The following is a 21,190-nucleotide window of genomic DNA, read 5'->3' on the forward strand; positions in this document are numbered from 1 at the left end:
CTGTGGTGCCATAAAGTTTGTTTACATCCACCAGTCCTGGCTGTCAGTGTTCTGTGCTGTTATTTACCTGTAATTTACCCCTAAATGTCTTCTAATAGCCCAGTAAGCAGTGGAAGTATTGGTAATGTGCTAGACCAGTGTTTTCCAAAGTTAAAACATTTGCATACCCCTTTCGGGACTTTGCTCTCTACCGGTGTACCCCCTCCCCCACTGCCACTCCAATGATTATCTCCTGATTTTTATTAATTTACTTTCTGCCATGTACCCCTTGAAATCCTTTTGTGTGCCACTGTCAGTACACGTATCACCTTTGGGAAACACTGTACTGGACAATATTGACCTCCTGTGGACCAGCACGTTCTCTCATTCAGCACCGATCAGGTCCCAAGGGTGCCAGACAAGAGAGGTTCAACCTGTATACAGAATAGACAGATATAAATTAATAACGACCTAACTGTACAACCAATACTTACAGTATATTCTGTAGTCCCAGGGGGTTTCTGGATAACCATTTTCTTCTCTTTCTTTTCATTGGTTTTGTTTTGATTGTCATCTGAGGAAGAAACAAAAAAAGTTACTAAAATTAACCAACTCTCAAACCATTCACCTGTCAACGTTTTTGAGTGAAGATGTCTACAGCACAATGGGATAACTGTGGTTTAGCACCTACAACAGTGACACCACAAAAAAAGAGAGAAGCCACGCCCTGAAATTTTACCAAATTGCCACCAAGACTGAATCAATAGCACTAGATTGTGATTCTCACCCTAAAGCCAACCTGCCCAATAGGCATCACGTTCACTAGATGTGGCAAACGGGGCAGCGCAATGCGGCAAAATGCCACTCAGCAGCTCAGTGGAGCCACATACATGGGCACTCCTCCCCCACTCTGCACCCCACCACAAGCACGTGGCAGCAGCAGAGGAGGCAGCCGCCTGCAGCCCTTTCCAGGTTGGCCCAGAGCCGTGCGCCTGCAGCTGACGCTGCCATGGCATGGCTCCTCCCCACCACGGCTCCTGGCACTGTGTGGCTCTGGCAGCACAGCTCCACTGAGTCACTGGGGGGGGCGGACAGCAGCATGTGGTGATTGGTTGACTTCCTTTTGGACACCACTGCTTTAAAGCCTTGTAGGGTGATGTTATACTCTACTGCATCCCTGTAAAAAGTCTTCCTGTAGCCTTTCCTCTGTTAATGAAGAACAATTTACAGTAGACCCCTGACTTACACGCAGCTTGTGTCTTGGGCAACCACATGTAAGTCAAAGTTTGCATAAGTTGAGATCTGCACAGAGATGGGGACAGGCAGAGAGATGGTTTTTCTGTGCTCTGAATTCTTTCCAAAGAGGCCTGGGCCTCAGAAGTGCGCTCATGGTGACCAGTCGCACAACTTCCTCTCCAGCAGATCTTCTCTCCTCTCCCACCCCGCCACACGCCCAGAGCCCCAGGATCCTGGAATTCCACCCCTACACACACACAGCTAGCCAGTCCCCGGTTGGCCATCGATGCAAGAAGTTGCCCACATGCCTCTTGCAAGGGGCCAATCCGACTCTGCTCATTATCCCACCACTGAGCTAGCCCAGGGAGCAGGACACCCTGCCACCTTCGGGTCACCCTGGGCCTGGCTTGCAAGCGGCAGAGAGGTGGCAGCATCTACCAGAGACTTGTTGCTGAGAGCAGTCAGTCCTCCAGTGCTCACTGGTCTCGACACCCCAGTCCCCCTTCAAGTGGCTGCTGCCGTCGCCAACCCACTGCTCCCTGCCACATCACCAGTGTCTGCAACATGAGTGCACAAGCAGCACTGAGTGTGAGTGCAGTGCCAGTCAGTGGGCGCATGGAGCCACCACCATCTTTGCTGCGGCTGCTGAGCCCCTGAAAGCTGCTGCATCTGCTGCGGTGCAGAGTTTTCAGACAGGCACAGCCAGAGGTCAGCAGCAAGCAGAGAGGGGGCTGGGGTGCAGCAGGGCCTGGTGGGAGGGCACAGCAGTACACTCCCTCATTCCTGCCCCATGGCCACCAACTGTAGTTCAGTTCCCCTCCTGCCACTTCCCCACCTACCATTGTTGATTTTGACTTGCATTAATGCAAGAAATGCGTAAATCAAAATCATGTAAGTCAGGAATCTACTACAGTTCTGGGGTAAAGCACATTTTTGTACTGGGGTGATGTCTAGATAGAAAGCTAGCACAGGGTCATATTTAATAACTCTACATCAATAGAGTTATGAAAAATCAGATTATAATGGAGATCTAGCCTATATTCTAAATATTTTAGCCTCAAAATATTTTATAAGATGATGCCTTTTTAGGCACACACTGGAACAGTTCCATTAACTCATGCATGTAAAACTAATCCCACATGTATGAATTTTTGCAGGTTAAGAATCTAATTCATCAGAATTCTCAAGTTCAGTGTTAAGCAGGTTGGTAGGCATTATAATCCTTATTTTTTGCTGAGAGTTTAAGTAACGTGCCAAAATATGAAAGTCAACAGACTTGTAGTATCTATTAGTCTTTTGCACACCCACACTTCTCACTGACTTCAAGGATTACTGAGTAAATGCAACGGTGCTCCTGGCTACCACTCCCAATAAGGGGCTGGATGATAAATTTGCACAAAGTCCTACTGAAATCAATGGGACACTATTACCTAGGTTGCTCCCTGTGGGGGACTGAAATCTGAGTTTAAAAACAAGCATTTCTGTCTTAACTACATGGTTTAATTATTTCACTGGAGAAATAAAGTCGCTCCTCAGAAGTACTTAGAAATAATCATGCAAGCATTTCAGTTATTTAAGACATAAACCACGCTTTCTTAGGTACATACAGCTAAGTAAGAAGATAATTGTACTGACAGTAAAGGTATTGGAAATAGCTTAAGACATAAACCACATTTTCCTAGGCACATACAACTAAATATTTAGATAACTGTACCGACTGTAAAGCTATTGGAAGTAGCATGTCTTTTCTTGCTCATTTATTACTTATGAGCAAGGGCTAAAACCCAAACATGGCATGCACAGCATGAAGTGGACTCGAAAAAGACCTCAGGGATCTGATGCCAGTTGAAGTTTGGCTGTGAAGAAATACACCATTGGGAGAGAACAGAGGTAATAATTGCAAAACTGTGTCAATACTATAAAATAGTCTCCTTAGATGCTGAATGGAAACCAACAAACCATTTTAGGGACAAAGGTGGAATTATTTGCTATTAGAGAAAAACCTTGTGCAACACCCCCACCCCAGTTAACATTTCAAACGGGTTCAGCCCCTAACCCTCCCCGCCCCAGCCGCCAAGGAGGAAAGTGGCCGGCGGAAGGCAGCGCAGACTGCATACCTAGCAAGAGGTAAGGCTGTCTGTAGTCCACACACCAGGAGAAATGCTTGTGAACAGAAAAACTGTGCATAGCCCCTAGCAGACTGGTGGAGGGAATCAAGCTGCTGGGATCCCAGGCCACAACCTCCGGTAAGGACTCGCAGCTGTCTGCATTTGCCGAACTGTAGCCAGAAGACAAGGTCTCTTCGCTCTCCACGCTGCTCCACGTCCGGGGGGCCTGGCACGCCGCTCCTTTGTCTGCAGCTGCAGCAGCACGGCAAATGCGGCAACAATCACCTGGCTCGTGGGCACAGCAACACTCCGCGGCAAACATCTCCGGGCGAGGGCACGGTGCCTAGCCCCGCGCCAAGAATCCGGGAAGGAGCGCGGCTCCGGAAAGGCGCAGGGGCCCCGCTGCTTGCTCCCGCAGCCTACCAAGGGACAGGACCCTCCCCTTCCCCCGGCAGCTGGCGCGGCTCGAGGCAGCAATCAAGCAGGGCCTCGCTCCGGCGCTGCAGGCGCAGGCCCCGTCTCCGCAGCACTGAGAGGCTGCCCAGCTCCCCCCTCCCAGGGCTGGCTGGGGACGGGGCTTGCTCGGCCCAGACCAGTTCCGGCCAGACCAGCGCGATTGCAGCCCCGCACGCACCACCCCCAGCCCCGGGAACAAAGGTTCAGCAGCCCGCCCTGGTCCGCCACAGGCGGCACGTACAGCCCCAGCCGGGGCAGCGGCGGGACGCGGAGCACTCAGACTGCGGGCATAGGTGGCTCCTGAGCCGGGATCCTGGTGGGGGCAGGGCCCGGCCCGAGGTGCCACAACGCAGTTTTAACACGACTAGCAGCTGTTTTACTAGCCCCTAAAACAGATTCCGCCCCCCCGTGACCTCACCCCCAGAGGCCCGGGCATTCTATTCTATTGCCTCAAGCGGCGCCCCGGCCCTGTAGCACTTCTTCAAAGGCTGTTCAAGGGGATCGCTTTGTTCCACGCTGCTTTGTGATTTGCAGAGCAGGGAACTGAACAGGGACGCAGGCTGATGGAACTCCTAGGCTGTGTCTACACCAGCTCCCAACTTCGAAGGGAAGATGATAAGTAGGGTGCCTGGAAATTACTAATGGAGTGCTGTGGTGCATATGCAGCACTTCATTAAGCTAATTCTCCCCCCTCCTGCCCCCACCACTTCCAAGTGCCGGCTTGCGTATAGTTGTGGCTCACCCACCCATACTTCAAAGTGCCTAGGCTACTTCGAAGTCCCTTTACTCCTCAGAATTTTGACAAAGTTGCCACGGGAGAATTTTAGTCTGATTTTTCATAACTCTATTGATGTAGAATTATTGAATGTGATGACCCTCTGCTACCTCTTCGTATCTGGACATCACCCCACTACAGTAGTAGTAGTAGGCATCCTTCAGTCTACGTAGACTATGGATCACACCCTTCGTAGTTCCATTTGGGATCATCATTTGCAGCATTGACTGTGAAGGCCCACACGAGAGTGACAGTCCTTGCTGCATCTGTTGCATGTGTAATGGGTGTCTGGCAGGTCCTTATTGTGCTTTCTGTGCGCTCGCTTCTCCTCTGCTAGCTGTCTGATCCTCATCTCACCCTTCTGAAGGCCCTTGTGTAGTTCCTGCCTCCATCTGCTGCGATCGTCTGCCAGCTCCACCCAGCTGTCCGGCTTGATGTCTGCCTCCCTGAGGTCCCTCTTGCAAACATCTTTGTAGCACAACTGGGGGCATCCGGGAGGTCTTTTGCCAGAGGCTAGCTCACCATACAGGATGTCTTTTGGGATCCTTCCATCATACATCCTGTGGACGTGGCCAAGCCAGCGGAGCCGACGCTGCCTGAGGAGGGTGTGCATGGTTGGGATTCCACCTTGCTCGAGGACGGTGGTGTTGGACACTCTGTCCTTCCATGATATTCCAAGGATGCACCTGAGGCAGCGCAAGTGGAAGAGGTTCAGCCTCTTTTCCTGGCAGGCATACAGGGTCCAAGACTGGCTGCCGTAAAGGAGGGTGCTGAGGATACAGGCTCTGTAGGCTTGCATTTTGGTGTGGGTGTACAACTTGATGTTATTCCACACTCTCTTGCTGAGTCTGGACAGAGTTGTGGCTGCTTTTCCCATCCTCCTATTTAGCTCTGTCTCCAATGACAGGGTGTCAGTGATAGTGGACCCGAGGTAAATGAACTCGTGGACGACCTCTAATGTATAGTTGTCAATGCTGATTAATGGAGGTTCAGCAACATCCTGACCAAGTACTTTTGTCTTCTTTAGGCTGATGGAAAGCCCAAAGTCCTTGCATGCTTTGGAGAACTGATCCAGCAGTTTCTGAAGCTGGTACCCCATTACAAAAATGTGCTTTACCCCAGAAGTATAGTAGACCCCGGACTTCCACAATTTTGACTTTTGCATTTTGAGGAGTAAAGGGACTTTGAAGTACCCTGGGGCACTCAGACATTCCGGCGGGTGAGCTGCAGCTAGATGTGAGCCGGCACTTCGAAGTTTACAACTTCGGAGATACTGCGGGGGGGGGGGGAATTTGCTTAATGAAGTAGTACATATGCACTGCAGCACTTCATTAAATAAACTCCCACACCCTACTTACCACGCTCACTTCAAAGTAGGGTGGTAGTGTACACAAGCCCTTAATGTACTCATATAGAGAGAGAGAAAAAGAGAGAGAGAGTACATTAAGACAATGTGAGTGGGTAGATACTGATACACTCCTTCACAGGGGTGTCCTCTTTTTTATATGGTAACCCTAAAACTATACAAAAATGAGCAAGCTAGAAGAACAGAAATTAAAAGGTACACTCACAAGAGTTAAATATCTGCAAGCTGCATAGACTTTTTTTAAAACAACATGATAGAGGGTCCAACTAAATGGATTCCCTTCCCTCCTCTCAGCTGAAGTAGCTGTTGGATTGTGTAACTTTTAAAGTATTTACTTAGTGAGAACCCAATTAGCTGTCTGATGCAATATAGAAAAGTGAGCTAGATCCTTGTTTTTAATTACTAAAGCCTAAATAATGCAGACAGTAAGGAAGGTTTGCAGAAGTTGGACAAAGTCAGTTTAGGCTAAATATAAACTCTAACTGACGCAAAAGAGACACTGTCAAAATTAATTATACCCAGTTTTCACCAATAACTATTTTCCTTTCATCTAGCATCTTTGCCAATGCCTGTGTTCTTTTTTCCAAATGCAAGAGAAAAAAGTGTACATGAAAATACAGCATAACATTACATTTTTATTTTAAATAGACTTCTAATTTGATCACCTTTTAGAGTCACTGTTCCTCTATACAATGGAAATTTCCAAAGAGTTAAGTTGCATGACTTATGATGCAGTACTTGAAATATAAAGATTGCCAAATAGCCTGTTTTGCAATAAATGATGGGACATACAAGCTGTATGAGCTTACTTGTAATATTGGTAATAAATGCAAATTGAAGAGGGTGTATGTTTTTTGTTAGGATTTTTGTAAGCAGTTGTTTTTATAGACTTGGAGGACACTTTCCATTACGTGATCATAGAATTGTAAGCCTGGATGGGAGCTCGAGAGGTTACCTACTTCAGTCCTCTGCATTCATGGAAGGACTAAGGATTTTAACAGGTGTCCGTTGACTCATTTTGGGCATGATACTTAAACTTTCTGCAAAAAAGTAAGGATAATAATTCTTACCTACTTACAAGTGAAGTTCAAGGTCTTTGTTATCCAGGTGGTGCCATGTTAACTTCCTCAAAAGTGGTCTTTTGTCTTTGTCCTTTTTGATATTATCAGGGCATGTAGTAAGAAATACTAAATACTTTTAAAAGACTTTTGCAGAAAATGACAGGAGCTCAGAGTGACACAAAACCCATGTTACTGGTCCATGTTATCGGAACTGAAGGTCATTCTTCACAACTGATATGCCTGAACACCTTCAGAGGGAAGTGCTGTGAGGTGGAATAAGCTGTAGTCACCAACATTCACAAAAATCAAGGAGAAAACAGAGACCATTGCTTTTTTTTTTTGGACAGAAGAGTGATGTTTCAGAACCCCAGGGATAATCACTTCCAGAAAAGGAAGTTGTGGCATCATTAAACAGTCTATACCAGTCTTTGACTGTCTCCCAGCACCAGAAAACCCTCTACATTGTGAAGTACTATGACAGCTACAATATCTGCTTCCTTGGCCATGTCTACACTAGCCCCAAATGTCAAAATGGCCATGCAAATGGCCATTTCGAAGTTTACTAATGAAGTGCTGAAATGCATATTCAGTGCTTCATTAGCATGCGGGCGGCCGCATGAAGTCCCCTTATTCCTATGAGCTCAATTTTGAAGTGCCGCGGCCGCCCGCATGCTAATGAAGCACTGAATATGCATTTCAGCACTTCATTAGTAAACTTCGAAGTAGGCGGGGTCCTTTCGAAAAGTAGCCCCGTCTGGACGAGACGCATGGCGGCGAGACACGTCAATTTCGAAGTGCTGCGGCCGCCCATATGCTAATGAAGCGCTGAATATGCATTTCAGTGCTTCATTAGTAAACTTTGAAATGGCCATTTGCGTGGCCATTTCGAAGTTTGGGGCTAGTATAGACGTAGCCCTTGACTGCAGCTATAGCTCTTGACTGCTCATGAGTCCAGGAGGCAACCACGGAAGAGTGTGCAAATTCCCTGTTATCTTAGTCTTTTCTTTTTTCTACTTTTTCCTTACCTGGGAGACATGTCAAACTTTCTGTTAGTTTATGGTGTGAAGAAGTAGACACACATCCACACACAAAACTGAGTGCCTGTAACTTCTTCCCAGGGAAGATATCAGAAAAAGATTCAAAGATTCCCTCCTTCACTGGTTCAAAACAACACCAAATAGTCTCATAAAAGATACTTAGCAGCGTGTGTTCTGTATTCCATGTAAGCATCCTAAGAAACTGCAGACTGCAATTACTGAGTGAGTGGAGTCAGGGGACCTCAGAAATAACTTTCACATTTTTCTATATTTATGAGAAGAGCTAGAAGAACAGTTCTAGAGATTCTGGTCTTCAAGTCAGCCAGCTTTCAACGTCTGGGATCAAGGTCTGCTATAAATGTTGGGGCCTTAAATGTTCTCACACTTCTGCTTATCAGAGTGTTCTGCTATCAGTCTGTAACCCCAACTGGGGGAGTGGAGGCAGGAGAGAAAGGATTAACCATGGTACAAAAGTTTGCAAATTGGCTTGGACATTCAACAATAGTTTGGTTTGAATATAAATTTCCCACCCACTCCAAGCTATGATTTGAGTGACAGCCACCTTGTTAGATTCCCCATAAGGACAGATTCATCTTATTAGATTCCTCATAAGGACAGACAGGCATTATTAACTTTTCTTGGAACAGTTTGCGGAATCTACAGTGTGTTCTTTGTGGATCCAGAGAAAAGGGATGCTATGACAAAGAACTATGATGGAATTTTCTGCATAATGGAGGAGAGATATAACACAACCATTCCTGCTCCAGGCATAGATTTGAGGGACCCCATTCAGGTCCTGGTCAATCCTATTAACTAGCAGATAGTAAATCTAATAAAACACAGAAAATTTATGGCCAATAGTAACAGACATCTTTTGTAATACAGTAAACCCTTGAGTAATATTCCTGCAAGCCCCACGTAACTCACATTTTCACTCAAGTCAAGGGGAGACGGGAATCAGGCTGCCACCTGGTTCCCGTCTCCCCACCACTTGTGGGACCTGGGAAATTGACCAGCAGTGGTTGGCCAGTTTCTGAGGCCCACAAGTGGCAAGCAGATGTGAACCAGGCTGCCGCATGGTTCCCAGCTCCCTGCTGCTTATGGAACCCAGGAAACTGACCAGCCACAAGCTGGTCAGTTCCCAAGTCAGACAAGCAGTGGGGAGCTGGGAACCAGGCATCAGGCTGGTTCCCAACTCCCCTCCACTTGGAGAGTTAGGAAACTGACCAGGACAGCAGCCTTGCTCAGTTTCCTGGCTCCATCCAGTGGAGGGGAGCAGTGAACCAGTTGCAGCCTACCTCCTGCTCCCCTCCACTCCTTGGAGCCAGGAAACTGACCAGGGCTCCTGCCCTGGCCAGTTTCCCGGGTCTGCAAGCAGAGGGGAGCCAGGAGCCAGGCTGCCACCTGGTTCCCAGCTCACACCCCACCACTCTGGAGACCAGGAAACCACTCTTGTCTGGGGCACAGTCCCAAGGAAGCTTGCTCCTGTTGGGCTGGGGGTGGGCAAGAGTCAAGCTGCTGCCTCTGACTGGAGCGGTTTCCTTGCTCCTGTCAGGGACAGCAGCCTGACTTGCAGGTGCCACCCCGGCAGGAGTGGTTTGCTATGCCTGTCAGGGGCGGCAGCCGCATTAACAAAGTTGCGTGTATCTCGATGGTTTACTGAATGTTTAGTAATCATCACTGTTTGCTTGTTCAATTTGTGTGTTATTTCAAAATATGGATACTTTTTAACCAACTGCTATAGATAGCCCAGGAATTTCTGAAGAGTTCATTTGCTCCTGCTACTTATTTCTACAAGCCCTCAATTGTGATTTTATAATCAGTTTTGGCATCACAAAATGTTAAACACATCAGGTGTGGAATGAAATAACAGGAACAGATGGACTCTTAAGAAATAAAGGTTCAATTTTCATGCAACTACCCTTCATGAAATTGAGGGCATGGAGAGGGAGTGAAGAATAGAAAGGAGAGTGAAGCTATCTAGGCAATATGGACTCTAAACAGACTTTTAAAGTGTTCCACAAGGCAGCAACAGTGCTGCAAGACACTATCAGGTGTGATGGAAAGGGTGGGGAATTCTGCCTTATTGTGGTTGCCCTTGTGGAGTAGAAGCGAGGTTGATGAATGAAGCCCATTGCCTTTTCCCCTTTGCCTATCTGGAAAAGGGTTGGACTAGCACAGCTAGAGGCGCTGCAAACCCCAAAAGAGGCATGGCAGAGTGTGGTGGGAGCACATCTGCTGGAGGCTGGTGCTCATGGGAGTTTATACTGCATCTCTTTAAAGGTTTGAAGCATGCATCTCAACACGCTTCTCCAAAAGCTTTCTCTGTGCCTCAGCTTTCTGCACACCAAATGCCCCTAACTAATGCTGACAGGGGGCCCTGCCGCTTCTTCATCTATCACCTCCACTCTGTCTCTGAAAAACCACAAAAATGCCCATATCCTTGTGCATCTAAATGTATTTCAAAAACAAATGTGAACTCTGGTCATATTGTCTTTGTGGGTGGCTTTTTTTTTTTTTACCCTGCAAATAACTGATTCTAGATAAAATCAGTATGATAAACCTCACCCACTTTGACTATTTTGCCATTTAATTATCCCATGTCCACAGGTGGGAAATATTGCCATGCATGTCTGAGCTATTATTGTACCTTGCATATGCGGTTTTGAAAAAACTTAACTTCTAAAATAAACTCGGGTTTTCCTATGAAAGAATGCAACTAATCTAAAAACCAGGGGCACATCACTTCACTTTACTGTACTTGTAACCACACTTAACATACATAAACCACAATGATAGAACTCAGTGGAAAAAGCTTTTATATATAAAATCCCCCCCACCCCTGCCCGCCTCAAATTTCCTTCAAGAGCCCTTTTTTCCCCTCAGTGTATTGTGTCCTGTTTGCTCCAGCAGGGGTTCCAGGCACCAAAGATGGTGAAATTCAGTGCAATTTCTAGGCACCTTCACCGTCCCATGGCGGAAAGGACTATCGCTTTTTTTTTTTTTTTTTTTTTTTTTTAAAGTCAAATAGTAGTTCACGGCTCAAAGGAAAAAAGCAGCCAGCATCTTGTCCTCTGAACTTGGACGTTTGCTAAGTGATGAACTGATGGCATTCATGTGCTCTCAGGCTTGTCCGTAATGATCATTTGCACCAAAGCTGGTGACTTGAGCATTTGAGTATTCAAAGGTGTTAAGGAAATGTATTACTTTGTGCAATGGGCTGCTGAATCGCATCTGTGGGAATGCTAGCAAAACAAGAATATACAGAAAATTCTTAATGAACAATGGGAATGAACGTTAAGAAAAAAAAATAAATTAAAAATCAATAAAATAGAGTTCAGCTATAAAAAGAGATTTTTAGCAAATAATTATTGACCCCTCAGTGCCTCTGTGAACTTATACATAATTCCTGAGTTCTCTGGAAGGTTATTCCGAATTCTCTTTTTAGTGCTATGAGACCCTTAAAAACGTGTGAAGTCACTTTTTTGATAAGTGAGAATGAGTGCTAAAATAAGTCTCCTATGCCAGAAGATCAAATACTTCATCAAGGCTACTAACATAATGTTAGTAGAATATTACTCCTGAAACTGATTAAATAGCTGTGTAATTACCTGACTCCAAACTGATTCTTGACTGACCAACAGAAATCTGGTATTGCACATTTCCACAGTGCACTCACCACTTCCAGCTCTCATTTTTGTGTCCCTGCACTGTAGGACTGGGGCAAGCTCAGTATACACACCAGGAATGTGGCCTTGTGAATCTGAAATTTCTGCAGCCACTGCTAGTCATCCCAAACCTGTATGACTGAGTGATCCCACCAATGAGTGCTTGTTTCTCATGCGCAAGCTGCTCCATGAAGCCAGCTACAAATCTGAACTGGTTCTTGTTATGTCCAGCAGCAATCTGTCCTACAAGAAACTGTCATGTTCCCCTCTCATGTGATTCTTCTTTCAACTTTGCAGATATTCCAGGATTGTACAACCTGTGCATGCAATGCTCAAAGCTATAGGAGAGCTGTGCAGGCGCCAAGATTCTGGGAGAGATAGTGCACAGTGAGGAGGGCAGTCCAGGCTTGTGCGATTTTGAATAAAAAAGTGTGACACTTATGGGATACAGATGCCATTATGGGATGCAGACAGGTGCAAACAGGTAAGTTGACTGTGTTCCCAGTCACTTCTGCATAACTCATTTTGGCTCCATCACGCAAAAGACAGTGCACTTGAGGGTGGTAAATTCCAAGAATCCGGATTCCTATCCAGAGTGTACCATAATCTGCACTGATACAAACAAATACGTGCACTGCCAGTACATGGAGCTAGTTATGCTTGTGCACAAGCAATGCACAGTGGCAGATATATGCCAAGATAACTTGTCCAGATGTAACTTTGTAATATAGACATGGTCTAAGCATGAACCGCATTTCATTGTGGAGGAAGCTAAAGCAGGGAGTTAAAGTCTTGTCCACACCGGCCTCCTTTTAGCAAATATTTCCCACCACTGTTACCATCAGCATGAGCACTAGCTTAAACAAGGGTTTTTTAGTTGCAGAAGTTTAAGCCCACCTTGTCTAACTGGCTCCAAGCAGGTGTAACCGAAATAGCATTGAGAGTGCCTGTTGCTGCTTCGTACTGGATAACAATTTTAAAAGCACCAGGGTTAGGCAAACTTTTTGGCCTGAGAGCCACATCTCGGCATGGAACTGTCTGAAGGGCCATTAATGTTTACAAAAGTGGGGGCTGGGAGGTATGGGGGTAGGCGAGCCCTCCTGCTAGGAGCGTGGGCTCTGAGGAGGAGGGTGGTAAGGGATGAGGAAGAGAACTGGCAACATGTATCTTCTAGAAGAAAAAGAAGGCCGGTACACAAGTCCCCCATCAGTAAGATAAGTAATCACTTACAGGCTCTCTCCACTGGTTCTGTGGTGGTGAATGCTTTGGAAGGAGCCTCACAGGGAAAAAAATCGGAAGGGATCTGCTTCTACTGCAAGACATGGAATATGTAGTCCTAGGGGTAGGGTCTCAATGACCACAACCCCCATAAAAAAAAGACAGGTGGTGGTGGTTGGGGACTCCCTCCTAAGAAGAGCTGAACCATCCATCTGCCAACCAGACCCGGAATCTTGTGAGGTGTGCTGTTTACTGGGAGCTCAAATTCAGGATGTGACTGAGAGCCTTACAAAACCGCTCAAGCCTTCAGAATACTACCCCTTCCTACTTCTGCATGTGGGAACTAAGGATACAGCCAAGAATGACCTTGAGCGGGTGTAGCCAGACAGCCAGCCCCCTCTCAGACCAGCATTGCTGGGAACGCAAGGGAGCCAAAACAACAGGGCACTTAACATAAATTCCAGCACAGCCTTTGAAGCTGTGAGAAAGCACAGGTGTGCTGCTACAATGTGCCTCTGGGAACATATACAACGATTAGGCTCACAGCAGACAGAGAAGCTGTGACAGACATGGCTCTTAGCCCCTACTAAATAACGTGATGCGCACACACCCACATCCTAGGTGGGAAAATATTTACCCTAATAAAAGAATGTCCAGTAGTCGAAACTTATTGTTTCTCTCCCTTGCAAGTGTAAACTACTCTTGCGAGAGCTGGCGTCGCCCAGACAGACCAGCCCCAATTTGGCATAAGAAAGGAGAAAGAGAATAAAGGAGTACAGAGGTATAAGTATGGGACCTACAGCACCATGATTTTTGAGTGCTTTTCACTATCTATCTGCTGGTCAGATAAGTGACAGCCTCCCAAGGCTTCTGCAGCTAAGAGGGTCCCTGAGCCTTGTCCCTTATTCGTCTTTCCGCGGAATTGAGTGACCGATCCTGGCGTGGCACCGCTGGAATCGAGAGATGCAAGGAGGGTAAGAAGCACCCACACCTGATCTCCTATCTTTAGTGTACACATATTTTGAAATAGAGCTCTATACTTTGTTTTCTTTCTTTGGGATTGTGGCTTCAGCTTTGTAACTTGTTTGTGTGTGTAACATCTATACATTTAAATAAGTAGGCACTAGCAATTTTGTAACCACATGATTAGAATCTAGTTTAATAAATTTTGGTAACCATTTGTGCATAAGCCTGACTTGTTTTCTCTGGGTTACTGTAAAGCAGCCAACACAATTAAAGAACCTCAGCCGTTTTGGCTACAAAGCCTGGCCATTAGGTGAGAGTACTAAGAGCCTAGCGTTGAGTTGTGCCGCCTCCATGGGGCAAACTCTTGGGGCGCCTGTCAGTCAATCCTGACTGCCCACTGCGAAGGAGCTCTGAGCTCTAGCAGTTAAAGTCACGGGTGGTTAGGACCTTGGGGCATCCGTCAGCCTAGCCCGGGCTGCCCGCCGCGAAGGGACAGTGCGTCCTAGCGGTTAAAGTCACGGATGGTATAAAACGGGCATAGCTGGCACCTCACCAAACATCCTTGGCCATCGGCTAACAGCGGGTTACTGCGGATTATGTGGTGCTTGGAAGAAGGGTCAAAGAATTTGGAGCGCAAGTGGTGTTCTCGTCCATCCATGCATGGTTACACAGGTGGTGTTGGAGAGAGGGCTTTGGATTCTTTGATCATGGGACACTGTTCCGGGCACAAGGATTATTGGGAAGAGATGAGGTCCACCTAACCAAGAGAGGAAGGAGAATTTTCACAAGTAGGCTTGCAAACGTAGTGAGGAGGGCTTTAAACAAGGTTTGCTGGGGGACAGTGACCAAAGCCCTGAGGGTAGAAAGGAACTTGGAGGCTGGGAAGAAATGCAAAGAGGAATGTACAATAAAAGTGGACCCCTGGTTTGAGTAGAGAGGGCAGGGAGATCGACTGGTTATCTAAGGTGTTTGTACAACAATGCCAGAAGCCTGGGTAACAAGCAGGAAGAATTAGAAGTCCTGGCCCAGTCCAAGAACTATGACTTGATTGGGATAACAGAGACTTGGTGGGATGACTCGCATGACTGGAGCGCTGTCATGAAAGGGTATAAACTGTTTAGGAAGAACAGGCAAGGGAGAAAAGGAGGAGACGTTGCACTGTATGTAAGAGAGCACTATGATTGCTTGGAACTTGTGATGGGGTTCTGGGTCCCCCAAGCTCTGCACCCTGTCCGTAGGCAGGAGAGTCTCTCACTCAGCAGGAAAACAGCAGGTTTGTTAGCCGACAGGACACAGCATCATACAGAGGAGTCAGTACAGCAGGCAGAGACAGCCAGTCCAATCCATGTTGGGGAGAGGAGGCCCCGAGGGGCCCCCAGAGCTGGGGCCTTGCCCCCTCCTTTGTCTCTCTCTCTCTCCCAGCCCAGACTAACTGCTTCCAACTCCCAGTTCCAATTCAAACCCCTCAGGCTCCACCTCCTCCTTTGTCTGCAGTACAAAGGTGTTACCTGGTCGTCAGGGTTACCCTCAGCAGGAGCCCCACACCCTCTGTGAGCCACACACACACACACAGGTATCCCCCACTCCATCACATCATAAACTGTTTAGGAAGAACAGGCAAGGGAGAAAAGGAGGAGGCGTTGCACTGTATGTAAGAGAGCACTATGATTGCTTGGAATTCCAGTACACAGAGGGAGAAAAGCCTCCTGAAAATCTATGGGTCAAGCTTAGTGGTGTAGGCAACACTGGAGAGGTGGTGGTTGGTGTCTGCTACAGGACGCCAAATCAGGATGAAGAAGTAGATGAGGCTTTTTTTGAACAATTGAGAGAAGTTTCCAGATCGCAGGCTCTCATTATCGTGTGGGACTTTAATTATCCTAGGTAAACAAGCAGTCCAGGAAGTTTCTGGAGAATGTTTGGGATCACTTCTTGATACAAGTGCTGAAGGACATGACCAGAGGTCATGCATGGCTCGACCTGCTGCTTACAAACAGGGAGGAAGTAATAGGGAAGGTAGAGGTGGGTGACAACCTGGGAAGCAGTGATTGTGAGATGGTAGACTTCAGGATCCTGACCAAAGGAAGGAAAGGGAGCAGTAAATTATACACCTTGGAATTCAGAAAAGCAGACTTTGACTCCTTCAGGAATCTGATGGGCAGAATCCCCTGGGATGCTACCATGAAGGGAAAAGGAGTCCAGGAAAACTGGCAGTATTTTAAAGAAGTCCTATTGAAGGCACAGAAAGAAACCATCCTGATGTGCAGCAGGAGAAGTAAATATGGTAGGAGACCAGACTGGCTTAATGGGGAAATCCTTGGAAAACTCAGGCACAAAAAGGGAGCTTACAAAAATTGGAAACTTGGACAGATGTCTAGGGAGGGATATAAATGTACAGCTCGAGAATGCAGGGCAGCTATCAGGAAGGCAAAAGCGCAACTGGAATTGCGACTTGCGAGGAATGTGAAGGATAACAAAGAAAAGTTTCTACAGACATGTTAGCAAGAAGAAGGTGATCAGAGAGGGAGTGGGGCCCCTACTGGATGAGGGAGGTAACCCAGTGACCGATGACCTAGGGAAAGCTGAAGTACTACATGCTTTCTTTGCCTCTTGTCTTCACGGACAAGGACAGCTCCCAGACTAATGCGATAAGTGATGCACTGTGGGATGAAGGTGGACAGCCTTTGGTGGGGAAAGAACAGGTTATGAGCTATCTAAAAAAGCTAAACGTGAATAAATCCATGGGCCTGGACCTAATTCATCCGAGGGTACGGAGGGAATTGGCTATGTCATTGACGAGCCTTTGGCCGTTATCTTTGAAAAGTCGTGGAGATCAGGAGAGATCCTGGATGACTGGAATAAGGCAAATATAGTGCCCATCTTTAAAAAAGGGAAGAAGTATGATCCAGGGAATTATAGGCCAGTCAGTCTAGCATCAGTCCCTGGAAAATCATGGAGGGGCTCCTCAAGGAAGTAATTTTGAGGCACTTGGAGGACAGGAAAGTGATCAGGAATAGTCAGCATCGACTCATGAAGGGCAAGTCATGCCTGACCAATCTGATTAGTTTGTACAATGAGCTAACTGGCTCTGTGGATAGGGGAAAAATCAATGGATGTGATTTATCTTGACTTTAGCAAAGCTTTTGATATGGTCTCCTACAATATTCTTGTCAGCAAGTTAAAGGAATGTGGGTTGGATAAATGGATGGTAAGATGGATAGGAAGCTGGCTAGAAGGTTGGGCCCAGTGGGTAGTAATCAACGGCTCGATGTCAGGATGGTGGTCGGTTTCTAGTGGAGTGCCCCAAGGTTCGGTTCTGGGTCCTGTTCTGTTCAACATATTTATCAGTGACCTGGATGAGGGGCTGGATTGCACCCTCAGCAAGTCTGCAGATGACATTAAGCTAGGGGGAGAGGTAGATATGCTGGAGCGTAGGGATAGGGTCCAGAGTGACTTAGACAAATTGGAAGTCTGGGCTGCAAGAAATCTGATGAGGTTCAATAAGGACAAGTGCAGAGTCCTGCACTAGGACCGGAAGAATCCCAAGCATTGTTACAGGCTGGGGTCCGACTGGCTTAGTAGTAGTTTTGCAGAAGAGGACCTGTGAGTTGTAGTGGACGAGGAGCTGGACATGAGTCAACAGTGCGCCATTGTAGCGAAGAAGGCTAATGGCATATTAGGTTGCATCAAGAGGAGCGTTGCCAGAAGATCCAGAAAAGTGATTATTCCTCTTTATTTGGCTTTGGTGAGGCCGCATCTGGAGTACTGTGTCCAGTTCTGGGCCCCCAGTTATAGGAAGGATGTGAACACACTGGAGAGGGTCCAGCGGAGGGCAACCAAAATAATTAGGGGGCTGGAGCATATGACCTATGAAAAAAGGTTGAGGGAATTGGGTCTGTTTAGTTTGCAGAAGAGAAGACTGAGGGAGGACTTGATAACAGCCTTCAACTTACTGAAGGGAGGTTGCAAAGAGGCTGTTCACAGCAGTCACAGATGGCAGAACACGGAACAATGGTCTCAAATTGTGGTTGGGAAGGTCCAGGTTGAACATTCGGAAAAACTTTTTCACTAGGAGGGTGGTGAAGCATTGGAATAGTCTGCCCAGGGAAGTAGGGGAGTCTCCATCCCTGGTGGTGTTCAAGTCTCGGCTCAACAAAGCCCTGGCTGGGCTGATCTGATGGGTTTGGTCCTGCCTTGGGCAAGGGGCTGGACTTTATGACTTTTTAGGTCTCTTCCATCTCTATTGTTCTACGATGATTCCGAGGTGGGGCCAGAAATGAGGAATTCAGGGTGTGGGAGGGGACTCTGGGTTGGTGTCGAGGAGTTTGGAGGAATGAAGGGGGCTCTGAGCTGGAGCAGAATGTTCAGGTGTGAGGGGGGCTGAGCATCTCCAGGGAGCAGTGATATGTCCACCTGTCCACCTCCTTTGCAGAGATGTGGCCAGATGGTTCTATGTGCTGCCCTCACAGCTGCCCCCACAGCTCCCATTGGCCACAGTTCCCAGCCAACAGCAGCTACAGAGCCAGATCTTGGGTGGGGACCGTGTGGAAAACCCCTGACCCCACACCCCAACTGGAGTGCTGGAATGTGGCAAGCCCCGGACCCTGCTCCCCAGCAGGAACTTGAGGGCTGGAGTAAAAGGTCTGATGGGTTAGATGTGGCTAGCAGGCTGTACTTTGTCCACCCCGATTGAGGATCTTAAATTGCTTGAATGCCAATTCAATTTAGGTTCGTAAGAGCCCAGGTATCTTTCAAAAGTTGGACTTAGGAGCCTAAGCCACTTAAGCACTTGAGAAAAATGTTCTCTTTTGTCTACACTACCTCTGCATGCAAGAGTAGGAGTACTAGAGAGTCACTGGTGTGAACAATATTGGGAAATGTTTGTCAAAACCCAAGCGTACACAAGGTCCCAATTCTGCAGTTATACATGAGCTTAATTTTAAGTGACTGAATAGTGTCATCCAGATCAACAGGACAGCTCAATGCTTACATTTAAACAGGCTTACGTGACTTGTCCAAGAACATAGAAATGAGAGCTGTGACTGGAACTCAAGATGCCGTTGTCTAATACTGTTTAAGATCCAAAGATAACACTTTGCTAGCTCAGCAATTTAGACAATTTGCTCACTGGGATGCACTCACATGACAGAGAAGGCCTTATCATGAGACCATGCATTGCAAAATACACAGTATGAAGCTGATGTCCCAAAGACAAAGGTACACCCAAATTACAGCAACCATGACGTGAGGAGACTAAAGGAAAAAAAATACGTGAACTAAAAGATTAACATTAGAAAATAATAGAAATAGAACAACATATACAGAAAGAACCTGCGTGTATGGAAGGGAAAACAAATCAGCAATTCTAAATTAAATATATTTAAAGCAATTGTAAAATTTAGCCTGAAACTCTGAGTTCAAAAGAACACATGGAAAAAGTGCCTCAGTGCAAGTGGAGGAAAACATTTACCGGATGAATGAAATCAACAGTCCTATACATGCAAGTGTCTTAGTGCAAGTGGAGGAAAACATTTACTGGATGAATGAAATCAACAGTCCTCTACATGCAAATAACTCACAGAACAGGAAGGAAAACAGGAATCAAGAAACAGGCTTGGTTTGAACTTGAAGGATTTAATGCAGCTTAAAAGCCACAGACAATTGACTGCAATGGAAAAGCACAGTTTCATTCATTCACTTTCCTATCCGTTAGATCACAGAGCTGGTGAAGATGGAGTGATACACGAGGAGAGAAACCGCTCAGTGACATCTTGCTAATGCAGGACAGTATTACAGTGCAATTATGTAGGTGTACACAGCCCCTCGCTTCAAATTTTTTTGACCTCAGTCCTTGGGGAGATGTGTGGCATAGGGTTGTGCTCTGGCTATTCCTGTTCTCATGCACTTGCAAATTCACTTTGGGTCAATATAAGAAAACTGCAGTCACCACAAACCCAGACAGTCCTATCTAGTTCCCGTGTTGGTTACAAACGTAAAGTGAAAACCACCATTCTTGTAAAGCAGTGCAACTGCATGGATTTTTCCTACTTAGTCCTGCTTGCACTTCTGAGGGACAGGCCGACAGGCTCAGACAGAGAAATTTCAGGTGGAACAGTCACAAAATCCCAAAGTTAAAGGGTCCTATGTTTGAGACAACTTACTGTGTGGCCTCTGGTCATTGCTCATTCTTGGGTTCGATGAATTGGCTAAACCAAAATTCCACTTCTGTCCATACCCCGTATCACAGCACATATGCACAAAGGGGCTGTATTATGGTTGGATGAATTACTTTAACTTTGTCATTCCTGTCTATTGGTGATCACCATTGCAACCTAAGTAATGGCTTTATAGTGTAATTTTTGTAAGAGGTGATGACTGATAGGTAATGAAATCACTCTCTGAAATTAACAACAACACAGAGAAAGCCATGCTAGTCTATATACTATCAAAACAAAAAAGCAGTCAAGTAGCACTTTAAAGACTAACAAAATAATTTATTACGTGATGAGCTTTCGTGGAACAGACCCACTTCTTCAGACCATAGCCGTACCAGAACAGACTCAATATTTAAGGCACAGAGAACCAAAAACAGTAATCAAGGTGGACAACTCAGAAAAACAATTATCAAGGTAAGCAAATCAGAGAGTTGAGGGGCAGAAGGGGGGTGGGAATCAAGAATTAGATTAAGCCAAGTATGCAAACGAGCTCCTATAGTGACCCAGAAAATTCCAATATTGGTTCAAACCATTTGTTAAGGTGTCGAATTTGAATATGAAAGAGTTCAGCAGCCTCTCTTTGAAGAGTGCTGTGAAAATTCTTCTTCAGTAACACGCAAACTCTTGAGTCATTAACAGAATGGCCCACTCCATTAAAATACCGACTAACGGGTTTGTGGACCAGGAGTGATTTTATGTCTGTTTTGTGCCCATTAACTTTTTGTCTAAGAGAGTTTGAAGCCTGTCCAATGTACAAAGCATCTGGGCATTGTTGGCACATGATGACATATATGATGTTAGAAGAGGAACATGAGAATGTGCCCATGATTCTGTGAATAACCTGGTTAGGTCCAGTAACGGTATCTCCAGAAAAGATATGTTTTAGATTGCATTTTAAGTTGTCATGATATTAAGCAAGATACTCTTGACTTAAGAGTAGAAAGAGTGCAGCTCAGTGCAGTCTTACAGACTGTTCTCCACCAGAAGCAGAATAGTGCACTACAACAGAAGTGAAAAATCTATAACAAACTGATACTAAATGAATCTTATATCAGATATCTGACTTTAATACAACTGATCTATTCAAAACATTTATGAGACAATTCAC

The 21,190-nt window shown here is 46.2% G+C and overlaps 1 protein-coding gene across 8 annotated transcripts in view; it reads right to left on the reverse strand.

Annotated features, from left to right (window-relative positions):
• The window catches only part of NCOA7 (nuclear receptor coactivator 7), a 164,866-nt gene that overhangs the window by 48,663 nt on the left and 95,013 nt on the right, over nt 1-21,190 (reverse strand). For 4 of the 8 annotated variants that reach the window (XM_074990616.1, XM_074990610.1, XM_074990614.1 and 1 more), the window contains exons 1-2: nt 3,333-4,021; nt 474-553 (exon numbers count right to left, since the gene is read on the reverse strand). In XM_074990616.1, coding sequence (XP_074846717.1) covers nt 474-553; nt 3,333-3,645 — 393 coding nt within the window. In that variant the 5' untranslated portion in view covers nt 3,646-4,021. Of the gene's footprint in view, nt 1-473; nt 554-3,332; nt 4,022-21,190 lie in introns of those variants that run through there. The other 4 variants (XM_074990611.1, XM_074990609.1, XM_074990612.1 and 1 more) reach the window with 2 other exon arrangements.

The sequence above is a fragment of the Carettochelys insculpta genome, chromosome 3 (genome assembly GCF_033958435.1).
Source record: "Carettochelys insculpta isolate YL-2023 chromosome 3, ASM3395843v1, whole genome shotgun sequence".
In the NCBI taxonomy this organism is placed as follows: domain Eukaryota; kingdom Metazoa; phylum Chordata; order Testudines; family Carettochelyidae; genus Carettochelys; species Carettochelys insculpta.